The 15,732-nt window shown below is 44.7% G+C and overlaps 1 protein-coding gene across 1 annotated transcript; it reads left to right on the top strand.

Moving 5' to 3' along the window:
* The first annotated feature begins 5,145 nt into the window (after positions 1-5,145).
* On the top strand, positions 5,146-15,583 carry creb3l4.L (cAMP responsive element binding protein 3-like 4 L homeolog). Its single transcript, XM_018231728.2, has 10 exons — positions 5,146-5,419; positions 8,056-8,266; positions 9,575-9,842; positions 10,831-10,961; positions 11,055-11,141; positions 11,359-11,465; positions 11,922-11,990; positions 13,508-13,592; positions 13,708-13,807; positions 14,676-15,583. Exons 2-10 carry the CDS (start codon positions 8,099-8,101, stop codon positions 14,951-14,953), a joined length of 1,293 nt encoding a protein of 430 aa, XP_018087217.1. The 5' UTR covers positions 5,146-5,419; positions 8,056-8,098; the 3' UTR covers positions 14,954-15,583.
* Positions 15,584-15,732: the final 149 nt, after the last annotated feature.

Below are 15,732 nucleotides of genomic sequence, written 5' to 3'. Positions count from 1 at the left end.
TCTTTGGGGGCGGAGTTCCCCTTTTAATGTTAAATTTAACAGAGGAAACGTGTTTTTCTTTAGTGCCTTACCTGAATGAAATCCGTGGTTTTAATTACCATGTTTGATAACCATTAAATAGTTTTGTACACATGTATTGTCCTTGTTATTCCTCCCATTGCTCTGCTCTGTGATTGGATACAATAAATCCTGACACCTGAAAAGAAAATGGACTAATTATGTAAATGAAGATTTCTATGTGGCGAAAAACGGTTCAAATAGAATTATAATGGCATTATACATGTGGCTTGTCTATGATAGGAGAACCACTGTAACCACAGCTCCCAGGCAGCTTTCAAGTAGAAACAAATTCCATTCAAATTTTGGTTGTCAAGTTGGGGGGAAATTCCTGGGAAATAAATGGGAATAAAATGGGAATAAAGTGGAATAAAAAATAAATAAAAGAATATACTTTTTATTAGTGATTAGCGAATCTGAGAAAAAATTTTTAAACTGCGAAATTTCATGAAACGCATTTAAGTCAAAGATCGTTTTTTTACACGTTTTTTCTTAAGGCAACTTTTTTAATCCTAATGAATTAAAGTCAATGGGCGTTTTTTCTTATGGCGACTTTTTTGTCCTAATCCATTAAAGTCAATGGGCGTTTTTTTCTTATGGCGACTTTTTTGTCCTAATGCATTAAAGTCAATGGGCGTTTTTTTCTTATGGCGACTTTTTTGTCCAAATGCATTAAAGTCAATGGGCGTTTTTTCTTATGGCGACTTTTTTGTCCTAATCCATTAAAGTCAATGGGCATTTTTTTCTTATGGCGACTTTTTTGTCCAAATGCATTAAAGTCAATGGGCGTTTTTTTCTTATGGCGACTTTTTTGTCCTATTGCATTAAAGTCAATGGCTGTTTTTTTCTTATGGCGACTTTTTTGTCCTAATGCATTAAAGTTAATGGGCGTTTTTTTCTTATGGCGACTTTTTGTCCTAATCCATTAAAGTCAATAGGCGTTTTTTACTTATGGCCTGACCCTAATGCATTAGGACAAAAAAGTCACCATAAGTAAAAAACGCCCATTGACTTTAATGCATTAGGAGGAAAAAAGTCGCCATAAGAAAAAACGCCCATTGACTTTAATGGATTAGGACAAAAAAGTCGCCATAAGAAAAAACACCCATTGACTTTAAGGGTCAGGCCACAGAGGACGCCTCGTTTATGAACGACCAACCTCCCCAAATGCCTTCCCTGAATATGCGCCGGCTAAAATGAAAAAAACGCCGGCGCTAATCACACGCAGCAATTCATTTTCCGAAGTCGCCCGAAGTTTCCTCGTCCTCGCAACTTAAGATGACTTCAGAAAACGAACCGCCGCGTGTGATTAGCACCGGCGGTTTTTTTAATTTTAACCGGCGCATATTCAGGGAAGGCGTTTGGGGGGGGTTGGTCGCGCAAAAACGAGGCGATTAGTCACCAGGCGACCAAATCTCTCCAAAATGTCCTGTGTAGCCTGACCCGTAAAGTCAATGGGCGTTTTTTTCTTAATGGCGACTTTTTTCCTTCTAATGCATTAAAATCAATAGGCGTTTTTTCTCAGCAACATTTTCTGCGGCAAATTTTCGACGTCGGTTTCACGAAAACATTTGCACATGGCGAAATTCTCTCATCACTACTTTTTCTACATAGTAAAAATAAAGAAGACATGACTTGGAGGTGACGGCTATAAAAGAACGTGAAGCCTTGGGCTCCCTCTAGTGGAACTGGATTGTAAATGGTCTCTATGCTCCGCAGACTGACTGGGGGAATCAGACACCCCAGCAGGGTCGCCAGTATCTTATGTCAGGGCCGTAAAGTGAGAATAAATCAAAAGCTTTAACCACTGAGGAACAGGGGAGTGTAATTGTTTCCCAAACCCTCTAACCATTTGCCCAGAAGATAGAGGCAAAATAACGATCAGATTAATTGAGTAGTAAGAGGGTTAAATAGCAATTAGTTCTGTCAGCCTAAGAAGACTTGTTTCTGTGTAAATCCAGCAGTGTGAGAGTTAACAGTAATATGCTGGCTGGACTATGAATGAGATGGTGTCCAGCAGAGACAGGGTTAATAGTTATTAATTGTGTGGGGTCAGTAAAAGGGATAATAGCAATTAGCTGTGTGCGCCCAGTAGTGAGATGGTTAACAGTCATAACATGTGTGGGCCCAGCAATGAGAGGGTTCATATTAATTAGATGTGTGGCTCCAGCCAGGGAAGGGTTAATAATGATTCTGATTCGCAGTGTGGGGCTCAGTAGAAATGGAGTGAATGGTGATAAGCTATGTGTGCCCAGCCAGGAGAGGGTTAATAGCAATTAGCTGCGTGAGCCCAGCAGAAGGTGGGTTAATTGATGAGCTATGCACACTCAGTGAGTAGAGGGTTAATAGTAATTGCTAGCATGAGCCCAGCAGAAAGCTATGTGTGTGTCACATCAGGAGACAGTTAATTACCAATTAGCTGTATGAGCCCACCAAAACATTTGATTTAATTTAATATGGATTAGCTATGTGTCCCAGACAAGAGAGGGTTAACAGCAAATAGCTGTGTTGGCCCAGCAGTGAGGGTTAATCATTGACTGTTTTGGCTCAGCAGTGAGAGGGTTAATCATTGGCTGTGTTGGACAAGCAGTGAGAGGGTTAATCATTGGCTGTGATGGTCCAGCAGTGAGAGGGTTAATCATTGGCTGTGTTGGCCCAGCAGTGAGAGGGTTAATCATTGGCTGTGTTGGCCCAGCAGTGAGAGGGTTAATCATTGGCTGTGATGGTCCAGCAGTGAGAGAGTTAATCATTGGCTGTGCTTGTCCAGCGGTGAGAGGGTTAATCATTGGCTGTGCTAGTCCAGCAGTGAGAGGGTTAATCATTGGCTGTGTTGGCCCAGCAGTGAGAGGGTTAATCATTGGCTGTGATGGTCCAGCAGTGTGAGGGTTAATCATTGGCTGTGCTAGTCCAGCAGTGAGAGGGTTAATCATTGGCTGTGTTGGCCCAGCAGTGAGAGAGTTAATCATTGGCTGTGATGGTCCAGCAGTGAGAGAGTTAATCATTGGCTGTGTTGGCCCGGCAGTGAGAGGGTTAATCATTGGCTGTGTTAGCCCAGCAGTAAGTGAATGAGCCCAGCCAGAAAAAAGGGGTTAATAGGGCAATGGCATGGAAAGGGGCGGGATCTCCTTCTGACTGACAGATGTAGGCACCAACCTTCAATTAACTCATGTGTCAATATGTTGACGCCCACCATTTTCTGGGCTCTCCTATTGGTTCCCCACAGAGCCCACAGCAGCTATTTAGCAAGATAATGTCAGAGGGAGGAGACTGTAAGTAGATAAGTGTGTGATTGGTTCCTGCAGGAAGTGTTGCTAGGGTAACCAGCAGTTCCCTTCTTTACCCCATAACCCTAAAGAGCAGTACTGACCCCAGTGTGAGTGACGCCCCTACACTCAGCACTTTCCCTCCAGTCACTCAGGCAGTTCCCTCCATGTGAGTCAGTGAGGAATAGCAACACCCTGAAGTACTTGCCACCCACTGGCGCCTCATTCCTACAGCTGGCACTTTCCTACACTGGGACTAAATCCTCACAGCTCCTCACATTCCCTCAGGTGCCAGCCCTCTGGCCTAGTCATGTGTCACATCCCCTTATATAACTTCCTGGGTCAAACCATTGGTGACAAAATACAGGGATCCCACTCTAATGCTGCCTCCATTTCCCTCTCACTGAATGTAGTTCTATGTGTTTCCCCTGCAGAGCCAGCGTGTCGCCATATGAGTAGTAAGTACCACAGACTTTCCCAAAGGCTCTCAGCTCACACAAGAACGTTACCTGTCCATTAAACATACAGCAGCCCTCCTGCCCGGCCTGTAGGGGCTTGTACACCTTTAAATGAATCATGTCTCCAACCTTTTTTCCCCCAGGGACCGGTGTAAAGGCCTCGTTTTCCTCTAGGACCTGGGGGAGGCGTCAGCTGCGCGCACCACTTCACTTCAGGCGTCACGTCAAATTCACACTCAGCCCAGTTAAAGTTTGTCCGGTAGAGAGGGATATTCTGAGACAATTTGCAATTGGTCTTCATTTTTTATTATTTGTGGTTTTTGACTTACCGGTATTTAGCTTTTTATTCAGCAGCTCTCCAGATTGTAATTTCAGTCATTTGGTTGCTATGGACCAAATTCCCCTAGCAACCATGCACTGATTTGAATAAGAGACTGAATAGAAAGGTGAGTAATAAAACGTAGCAATAAGAATACATGTGTAGCCTTACAGAGCATTTGTTTGTTTTTTTTAGATGGGGTCAGTGACCCCCCCCCAAGAGTCAGAAGAAGAAAGCAAATATTTAAAAGAAATAATGATGACCAATGGGAAAGTTGCTTAGAATTAGCCATTTCACTACACGTGCTTGCATATTAACAATCCAGTATAAAGTCGGGGGAGGAAGCAGGGGTCCCTAAAAATTCCAGTTTATGTTTAGTTCCCCTTTAAACTAGCAGCTTGCAGGGGGGCTTGTGAAACAGCCATGTTTTCTTACCCACCCAGATAAGAGCTGGGCAGTTCCAAAAGTCCCATTAATTGCAGTGCAAAGAGACAGCCTACTTATTTATTATTTATTGTCAGCTGTCTCTTTAAGAGCTTGTTTACACGAGCGTTTGTGCGCCATTCACTTCTAGACGCAAGTTTACGCTGAGGAAAGAAAAGCTGAACTGCACAGCTCTGCCGACTCAATACACTGACTCTTTTAGCAGGAGAAGGATCAGCAATAGTAACGAGAAGAACTATAAAGCCTTTGCAGCAGGTTTGGTTGCTGGGGTCAGCGACCCTGACAACTAGATACTCATTTTCGGCTGCAAGATAGTAAGGCTGATTATTTACAAAACAACAAAGACCAATTGCAAGCTGCTCTGAATAGATCCCTCTATAAGGCACTAAAAGTTAGGGTCACGGTGAACTTCCCCTTTAATGTCACACCTACTGTTAAATAACATGTACTGGGCTTATTTACATTGCTTTCTAATACAGGTCTGAATCTATTGCTAATGGACAAAGCTTGGACTTTCTGTTTAACTACAGCTCCCAGAATCCCTTCCCAGGCCCTGCTATTCCCAGCCCAGGTGTAGATTTCCGGGGTACAGTGTCGGTTCTCTATTCAGGTATTCAGTGAGACAGACACACCTATGCAACTCCCTCACCTGTCTCACGGGGACATTAGCAACTCCCAGCCAACCTGTGTGACAGGTGCAACGGGGAGAGACACAGGGGAGGGACACACCCGCGGGACTGGCCAAACAACAACCATGTTCCCCTGCTGAGCAGAGAGAGGGCCGGGTATTTGGCCCTTTAATCCAGGATGTCTAGATCCTGGAACACATAGATCTCATCTACTGCTGCTGTCTCTCTCGGCTCACTCGCTGACACTCGGTAAGGGACTCCTGCTCCTCTCTGCATTTAACCCAAGGGTCCTGAACTGGGGGTGGGGAGACTGTAACCTTGTTATGAGCTAAGGGGGCCCAGTCTGAAGGTCAGTTAGGGGGAGATTTGGGGTGAGTGTTTATTTGTACCCTGGGTACCCCTGGAACTATAGCAGGGTGACTGTTACCCAATGTTTCTATATATCTGTATCCTTGTTATGAGCTAAGGGGGCCCAGTCTGAAGGTCAGTTAGGGGGAGATTTGGGGTGAGTGCTTATTTGTACCCTGGGTACCCCTGGAACTATAGCAGGGTGACACCCCAATGTTTCTATATATCTGTAACCTTGTTATGAGCTAAGGGGGCCCAGTCTGAAGGCCAGTTAGGGGGAGATTTGGGGTGAGTGCTTATTTGTACCCTGGGTACCCCTGGAACTATAGCAGGGTGACACCCCAATGTTTCTATATATCTGTAACCTTGTTATGAGCTAAGGGGGGCCCAGTCTGAAGGTCAGTTAGGGGGAGATTTGGGGTGAGTGCTTATTTGTACCCTGGGTACCCCTGGAACTATAGCAGGGTGACTGTTACCCCAATGTTTCTATATATCTGTAACCTCGTTATGAGCTAAGGGGGCCCAGTCTGAAGGTCAGTTAGGGGGAGATTTGGGGTGAGTGTTTATTTGTACCCTGGGTACCCCTGGAACTATAGCAGGGTGACTGTTACCCAATGTTTCTATATATCTGTATCCTTGTTATGAGCTAAGGGGGCCCAGTCTGAAGGTCAGTTAGGGGGAGATTTGGGGTGAGTGCTTATTTGTACCCTGGGTACCCCTGGAACTATAGCAGGGTGACACCCCCAATGTTTCTATATATCTGTAACCTTGTTATGAGCTAAGGGGGCCCAGTCTGAAGGCCAGTTAGGGGGAGATTTGGGGTGAGTGCTTATTTGTACCCTGGGTACCCCTGGAACTATAGCAGGGTGACACCCCAATGTTTCTATATATCTGTAACCTTGTTATGAGCTAAGGGGGCCCAGTCTGAAGGTCAGTTAGGGGGAGATTTGGGGTGAGTGCTTATTTGTACCCTGGGTACCCCTGGAACTATAGCAGGGTGACTGTTACCCCAATGTTTCTATATATCTGTAACCTCGTTATGAGCTAAGGGGGCCCAGTCTGAAGGTCAGTTAGGGGGAGATTTGGGGTGAGTGTTTATTTGTACCCTGGGTACCCTGGAACTATAGCAGGGTGACACCCCAATGTTTCTATATATCTGTAACCTTGTTATGAGCTAAGGGGGCCCAGTCTGAAGGTCAGTTAGGGGGAGATTTGGGGTGAGTGTTTATTTGTACCCTGGGTACCCCTGGAACTATAGCAGGGTGACACCCCAATGTTTCTATATATCTGTAACCTTGTTATGAGCTAAGGGGGTCCAGTCTGAAGGCCAGTTAGGGGGAGATTTGGGGTGAGTGCTTATTTGTGCCCTGGGTACCCCTGGAACTATAGCAGGGTGACTGTTACCCCAATGTTTCTATATATCTGTAACATCGTTATGAGCTAAGGGGGCCCAGTCTGAAGGTCAGTTAGGGGGAGATTTGGGGTGAGTGTTTATTTGTACCCTGGGTACCCCTGGAACTATAGCAGGGTGACACCCCAATGTTTCTATATATCTGTAACCTTGTTATGAGCTAAGGGGGCCCAGTCTGAAGGTCAGTTAGGGGGAGATTTGGGGTGAATGTTTATTTGTGCCCTGGGTACCCCTGGAACTATAGCAGGGTGACACCCCAATGTTTCTATATATCTGTAACCTTGTTATGAGCTAAGGGGGCCCAGTCTGAAGGTCAGTTAGGGGGAGATTTGGGGTGAGTGCTTATTTGTACCCTGGGTACCCCTGGAACTATAGCAGGGTGACTGTTACCCCAATGTTTCTATATATCTGTAACCTTGTTATGAGCTAAGGGGGCCCAGTCTGAAGGTCAGTTAGGGGGAGATTTGGGGTGAGTGCTTATTTGTACCCTGGGTACCCCTGGAACTATAGTAGGGTGACACCCCAATGTTTCTATATATCTGTAACCTTGTTATGAGCTAAGGGGGCCCAGTCTGAAGGCCAGTTAGGGGGAGATTTGGGGTGAGTGCTTATTTGTACCCTGGGTACCCCTGGAACTATAGTAGGGTGACACCCCAATGTTTCTATATATCTGTAACCTTGTTATGAGCTAAGGGGGCCCAGTCTGAAGGCCAGTTAGGGGGAGATTTGGGGTGAGTGCTTATTTGTACCCTGGGTACCCCTGGAACTATAGTAGGGTGACACCCCAATGTTTCTATATATCTGTAACCTTGTTATGAGCTAATAAGAATGAGTGTGGGTAAGAGGAAAGGGAGGGGTACATGGACACTGTATGTAAATAATGCAGATTTAGGGATGGGGGGTATAAGGAAGTGTAAAGATTGAGACGTCACTACTGACTGCCCCCCTTGTCCTAAATAACATCTTTTGGTTGGGCAAACAACTTACATTGTGAAGGAGAGCAGGGTAAATCTTCTTTGAGTACAAAAGGACAGGCCTTGAGGTCTCTGAATGAGCAAATTATCATCTGATACAATACGGAGACATTACCAGTATTGTAAGTTCTGTTTATTTTATGCCTATTCAGTTTGGGGCTGATTACAGACAATCCTCCCCTCCATCCATGGAAAATGGACTCTGCCAGGCCTGACATGTTGCTGGGGTCCCTGTTTGAGCAAACAGACGAGCTGTTCCACTCGGAGGGGTTTGCGGGGCCCGGCCATGGCAACTTTCCACTATCTGAGCTCCAGTTCCCAGCAGAGAAGATGTATGAGGAATGGCCAGTAGGGGGCCCCATGGTAAGTTTCTCTATTATTCACTCAACAGGTACAAAACTGGCAGTTTGGAACAGACAGGCAGATCTGGGTGCAAGAGAAAGCAATAAACGTTATGCCTACAGATATCCAGAGATCAGGAGCACAGACCAGTCTCACCTCCAATGATCACAACAGAATTGGGGCTTGTTGGGAAAAGACCTGATCCATAGACTGATACGGCCTCTTCTGATAGGCCCGATCCTCTGCAACTGTCGGCTTGTCCCATGCTTGGACCAATAAGCTCCAGTCTGGAGGTGCCAAGTTGGAAGCTTTAATTAAACCACAGACTCGTACTGTGATTGCTGGGGGTCCAGGAACTTCTACTTGAGGCCAATGAACTCATATCAGAATTGTATATTTACTTACTTTTATTCATATCCCCCACTGAGCTACTGTGGCCTCTAAAGAAATATAAAGCATATTAGAATTATATCACAAGTTATTATAAGCCCTATTGTAAAATATAAGGATATTAGAAGTAACTCTGGGTCCCACAACCTTGTAACAGAACAACCCCTCAGTGACTTCTAATATCCTTATCATTTACAGTAGGGGGTACATTATCCCTTATAATACATGAGTGATACTCAGAATTCCCTGTATAACTCAGCCTGCAGCCTTGTGTCTTTATATGGTCACAGAACAACCCCTCAGTGACTTCTAATATCCTTATCATTTACAGTAGGGGGTACATTATCCCTTATAATACATGAGTGATACTCAGAGTTCTCTGTATAACTCAGCCTGTACCTTGTGCCTTTATATGGTCACAGAACAACCCCTCAGTGACTTCTAATATCCTTATCATTTACAGTAGGGGGTACATTATCCCTTATAATACATGAGTGATACTCAGAGTTCCCTGTATAACTCAGCCTGCAGCCTTGTGTCTTTATATGGTCACAGAACAACCCCTCAGTGACTTCTAATATCCTTATCATTTACAGTAGGGGGTACATTATCCCTTATAATACATGAGTGATTCTCAGAGTTCCCTGTATAACTCAACCTGCAGCCTTGTGCCTTTATATGGTCACAGAACAACCCCTCAGTGACTTCTAATATCCTTATCATTTACAGTAGGGGGTACATTATCCCTTATAATACATGAGTGATACTCAGAGTTCCCTGTATAACTCAGCCTGCAGCCTTGTGCCTTTATATGGTCACAGAACAACCCCTCAGTGACTTCTAATATCCTTATCATTTACAGTAGGGGGTACATTATCCCTTATAATACACATAATACAATTTGTTGATGGTTCGTTCTTGGTATTTTTGGGGTTTCAGGGCCTGAGCGAGAGGGAAGACACAGATGAATTCCTACAGATGATGATTAACCCCAATGAGGTTTATAGCAGTGGAGCTGCTGCTGCTGAATCTCCAGAGAGCGACAGTGGATTCTCAGACGACCCTCGGCCAGACACCCCCATGCAGAGTGAGAGCAGCCCCCCACTGCCCCAGCCCACCCCTGTGTATGAACTGGTTTATGACATTGGTTCCTTGGAAGAAAGGAAGTTACAGAATGACATGAGCAGCGTCATATCAATACAGCTAGGTACTGTGGGAAATTAAAGGGGAAATATACCATGTTCAACATTTAAAGGGATTCTGTCATGATTTTTATGATGTAGTTTTTATTTCTAAATGACACTGTTTACACTGCAAATAATTGACTGTACAATATAAAATGTCATTCCTGAACCAGCAAGTGTATTTAGTTGTAATATTGGTGTGTAGGTGCATCTCAGCTCATTTTGCCTGGTCATGTGATTTCAGAAAGAGCCAGCACTTTAGGATGGAACTGCTTTCTGGCAGGTTGTTGTTTCTACTACTCAATGTAACTGAATGTGTCTCAGTGGGACCTGGATTTTACTATTGAGTGCTGTTCTTAGATCTACCAGGCAGCTGTTATCTTGTGTTAGGGAGCTGCTATCTGGTTACCTTCCCATTGTTCTGCTGTTAGTAGGAATGCACTAAATCCAGGATTTGGTTCGGCATCCAAAATAGTGGATTTGGTGCATCCCTAGCTGCTGGGGGAAAGGGAGGGGGGTGATATCACTCCAACTTGCAGTACAGCAGTAAAGAGTGACTGAAGTTTATCAGAGCACAAGTCACATGACTGGGGGCAGCTGGGAAACTGACAATATGTCTAGCTCTATGTCACATTTCAAAATTAAATATAAAAAAATCTGTTTGCTCTTATGAGAAATGGAGAATTCTGCTGTAGCAATAACATTAACTAATATGTTTTGAAAAATAAAAAAAATGTCCCATGACAGTATCCCTTTAATTTCTACAAGGATTCTAGTTTATCATCTGTCTCTAGTTTGCCTTAGAAGTTGAAACAATTCTTTCCTCACCCCAAAACCCCAAAACAGCAGTCAGACCAGTCCTGATTATTAATATCAGCAGCCTAAGCCTTGTATTTACTTACATGCTAAAAAGGCATCTGGCCCTTTCTTAAAACTATCCAATGTACCTGCCTTCTTTCTTCTAATCTCATTGGATTTCCTGCAAATTGCCCTTTTGTGTCTGTTCCACAGCCGAGGACTGGAATTCTGCCCCCCTGCTGATCCCTGATAGTTGTATAGTGAATGACCTGTCCCCTGTGAGTAAATCCACCCCGCTGCCCATCAGAGTGACCCCATCGGATCTGATTGCCGTGGACGCCTTCGTAAGCATTTGTTTCCTGGTTGTTGCCTGTTTTTTCCCCCTAAATCTTGCCTAATCCTGACCCCGGGTTCAATAATGGTATTTATGTCTGCAGTACCCAGAGCTCCACCTGACCGAGGAGGAAAAGAGGCTCCTGTCCCAGGAAGGGGTGGCACTGCCCAATAACCTGCCTCTTACCAAGGTAAGTAGTTGAGGGAGGAGTCGTGGGAGGGGCCTATAGAGCAGCGCTATGCGCCTTGGGTGGTCCTTTCAGCTCTCCAACTATAAGCCACCCATTTCTGATGCCACTGAAGGTGGGTGGTGGGCATGGGTTTTAAAAGTGTTGGGTGCAGGTTGGAAAGACATGCTAGGGGCGGGGCTTCTTATTTATCTAATGTGCCCCTCCCACTGTGGCCTAGGCTGAGGAACGAATCCTGAAGAAGGTGAGGAGAAAGATACGGAACAAGCAGTCGGCACAGGACAGCCGGAGGCGCAAGAAGGAGTATATCGATGGACTGGAAAGCAGGTCTGGGAAATGTCTCTGCCGAACCTAACATAATTGCAGTTGGTCTTTTTTATTTTACTTTTCGTAACATCGGACATTTTGCGTCAGGGTTCCCCAAACCCTTTCTTTCCCGGGACCAAAAAAGAGCCAAGTCGGGAGGGGGTCGGAGGGGTCATGGAGGGGGTCGAAGGGGTCGGTGTCCAATTTGGTGCGCCACGTTAATTGTTCGGCGGCTCAGTTCAGGACTGTCCGTGGCCCGGTGGTTGGGGACCCCTGTGCTACATTGTTTCAAGAGTCAGAACCAGAGAACACAAAAGGGAGACATAAATACCTCTTTCAGGTACAATTGCGACTCCTCAATCACATGACTACCAGGAGCCACCCCGTATGGGATTTATTCCCAAAACCAGTGACCCTCTTGTACAACATTACAGATTGTTTTTGGGTGCGACTAATGACTCAAATCTCTGCTTCCAGGGTGGCCGCCTGCTCGGCTCACAATCAGCAGCTGCACAAGAAGGTGGTGGAGTTGGAGAAACACAACATGTAAGTAGATGGGGGCACAGTCTAGAGTCTAGAATGTGAGGATGGGGGAACTGAGGAGAGACCATGGGACGGGGGTGGTACCTTTAAATTAACTGTTAGTAGGATGTACAGAGGGATATTCTGAGACAATTTGCAATTGGTTTTCATTTTTTATTATTTGTGGTTCTTGAGTTATTTCCAGGCCCAGATTTGTGGAAAGGCCCAGGCCTAGGGCGGCAGGATTTTAGAGGGCGGCATTTGCCCAACCACACCCTCATTGCTTCAAAAACACTGGTAAAAAAAATAATTTTTTACATTTTCCATGCACCAATCCCTACCAAGGGGAGGGAACAGGGACGACTAACAGCAGTGGGCCAGGGGTGCCATTTAGCTTTTTATTCAGCAGCTCTCCAGTTTGCAGTTTCAGCCATCTGGTTACTAGGGTCCAAATTCCCCTAGCAACCATGCATTGATTTGAATAAGAGACTGGAATATGAATAGGAGAGGCCTGAATAGAAAGATGAGCAATAAAAAGTAGCAATAACAATACATTTGTAGCCTTACAGAGCATTTGTTTTTTAGATGGGGTCAGTGACCCCCATTTGAAAGCTGGAAAGAGTCAGAAGAAAAAGGAAAATAATGAAAAAACTATAACAAATAAAACAATGAAGACTAATTGAAAAGTTGCTTAGATTTGGCCATTAACATACTAAAAGTTAACTTAAAGTGGAGCTTCACCTGTTAATAGGGATACACCAAATCCAGGATTCGGTTGGGGATTCGGCCGAATCCTTCTGCCCGGGCAAACCAAATCCAAATCCTAATTTGCATATGCAAATTAAGGACAGAGAGGGAAATTGCGTGACTTTTTTGTCACAAAACAAGGAAGTAAAAAATGTTTTCCCCTTCCCACCCCTAATTTGCATATGCAAATTAGGATGCGGTTCGTTATTCTTCCAAATCTTTCACGAAGGATTCTGGGTCGGCCGAATCCAAAATAGTGGATTTGGTGCATCCCTACCTGTTTACTTTTAGTATGTTATAGAATGGGCAATTCTAGCAACCTTTCAATTGGTCTTCATCATTTTTTATAGTTTTTGAATGATTTGCCGACTTCTTCTGACTGTGTCCGTTTTTCAAAAGGGGGTCACTGACCTGATCTGAAAAACAAATGCTCTGTAAGGCTACAAATCTATTGTTATTGTTACTTTTTATTCCTTCTCTTCCTATTCAGGCCTCTCCTGTTCATATTCCAGTCTCTTATTCAAATCAATGCATGGTTGCTAAGGGAATGTGGACCCTAGCAACCAGATGGCTGAAATTATAAACTGGAGAGCTGCTGAATAAAAAGCTAAATAACTCAAAAACCACAAGTAATAAAAAATGAAAACCAATTGCAAATGATCTCCGAATATCCCTCTCTACATCATACTAATAGTTAATTTGAAGGTGAACAACCCCATTGCATGGCTGCTTAGAAGGCTGTAGAGTCTGCAGTGTAATTACTGATCGTTACTATAACTCTCACTCCCCCGCAGATCTCTGATCACTCAGCTCCGCAAGCTCCAGACCCTCATCAAACAAACGTCTAACAAAGCGGCGCAGACAAGCACTTGTGTCCTGGTACGTCTCACGCGGTAACAATGCCACGCCCCCTTCCCACGCAGCCTATCACATTGCATTTTACAGGCTGCCCCTTAGCACTTGTGCTTGTCACAGAGCTGACGCTCTCTTGCAGATCCTTCTCTTCTCTCTGGCGTTGTTGGTCTTCCCCAGTTACAGCCCTTTTCGCTCCGGGCCCTCCGCAAGCCCAGAAGACAGTTACCGGCCCACTGGAGGTAAGATACTGGAGGGCCCCATAGCTTGGCCAGGAGCTGGGAGTGGGGTATCATAGCCAAGTACTGGGTTCATGAGTTCTACTTTTGTTTGGTTATAAGGGTCACTGACCCTGGACAACTACACAGCATTCACAGCTGCAAAGTAAGAAGGCTAATAACTTGATAACCATGCTGAATCTATAAAGAAGACCAATTGAAAAGCTGCTTAGAATAGGTCTATCTATTACATAATATCTATGACATAATAAAGGTTTATTTAAAGGTAAAGGAGCATTACTTAGCGCCATAGCTGATATCAGTCCGCCCTGGTCTGGATCCCGGGGTCGCTGAAGGTGCTTTTCAGACGGAACCTTGGGGGCCAGTTAGGGTGCAGATGAATATTGGACATTAAAGGGGTTTTTTACCTTTAAATTATCTTTTAGTAAGATGTAGAGAGGGATATTCAGAGACAATTTCCAATGGTTTTCATTTTTCATTACTTGTGGTTTTTGAGTTATTTAGTTTTTTATTCAGCAGCTCTCCAGTTTGTCATTTCAGCCGTCTGGTTGCTAGGGTCCAAACTCCCCCAGCAACCCTGCACTGATTTTAATAAGAGACTGGAATATGAATAGGAGAGGGTCTGGATAATAGAGAAAAAAAAGTAGCAATAACAATACATTTATAGCCTTTGATTTTAGATGGGGTCAGTGACCCCCCCCCCATTTGAAAACTGGAAAGCGTCAGAAAAAGATTTCAAATAATTCAAAAACTCTAAAAAATGAATAATGAAGACCAATGGAAAAGTTGCTTGGATTAAAGTTAACTTAAAGGTGAACCACCCCTTTAATGGGATACTCCGTGGGTTCTGATTGGTTGTCCCTTTCCGCAGTCATATCCCGTAACATTCTGAACAAAGGAGGATTTACTGAGGCCACCGAGCCCCCGACGCCCGACACCCCGCCCCACGTTAATCAGCCGCAAGAGAGCGACCACCATACCGTTCCCCCGGCCAATCCCAATCCAGAAGAAACCGCCCCAGAAAGTAACCGAGCAGGAGCCGCTCCAGGTGAACAGGTTCTTGCTGAACTGGATGCCGCCATTTTTGCGCCCAAAGGGGAGCCCCCCGCCAATGACGTGTCAAAAACCGCACGGGCGGACGAGATGTGAAGAACTACAGACAGCGGCAAGTGAGGCGCAGGAGGAGGAGCTTCATGAGTAGGGGTGTCACCTCGTTAATTCATTGGCTATGGAGCAATTCATTTAGATGCATGCTGCAGACTGCACTGGATTCTCTTCACTCGTACGGGATGCATTTAAATTCATTGCTGATTGGCCGGGAAGGAGGCAGCACCTCTACAGGTGATTATGGGAATTAATGTACCCACACTATACTTATTTATCATTCATTTGCTTTACTCTATACATTCGGAGAAATAATCATGGGATTAATGGCTGCCGCCTCACCCCTTTAAATCTGCCCAATTTCACTGCCACAGTTCATAGGCAGTCTTCATGGCCGCACAGAACCAGTGCAGTCTGCAGCGTGAATCTTACATAGACTCTAATGAGCCAGGCAGAATGTACATTCCCTGATGTCCAGGTATATGTGAGGCGGCAGCTGAGCAACCAGCACTCACACTCAGCACCTCTACTCACTGCCTCTTTCATTCCCCAGGATCCTCGCCTGATACTCCCTGATATTCAGAGACTCTTATTCTATAATATTTATACTGACAATGACTTTATATTGTTATTAGTTCGGCTGGAAAGAGTTAATAAAAATGTATTTAGTTTGTATCTTGTGTCACCTGCACCTGCTGTCTAATTATGGAAACGGAAATGGGGATAGATACAGGGAACAGACTCCCAGCAGGGGTGGTAGGACTAATACAGTAAAGGAATAGGAGGGAGAGTGAAAGGGAACATAAGTAAGTGATACTTTACAG

Source organism: Xenopus laevis, chromosome 8L (assembly GCF_017654675.1).
Source record: "Xenopus laevis strain J_2021 chromosome 8L, Xenopus_laevis_v10.1, whole genome shotgun sequence".
Lineage (NCBI taxonomy): Eukaryota > Metazoa > Chordata > Amphibia > Anura > Pipidae > Xenopus > Xenopus laevis.
The sequence above is the reverse complement of the archived record's forward strand: the minus strand, read 5'-3'. Positions and strand labels throughout refer to the sequence as shown.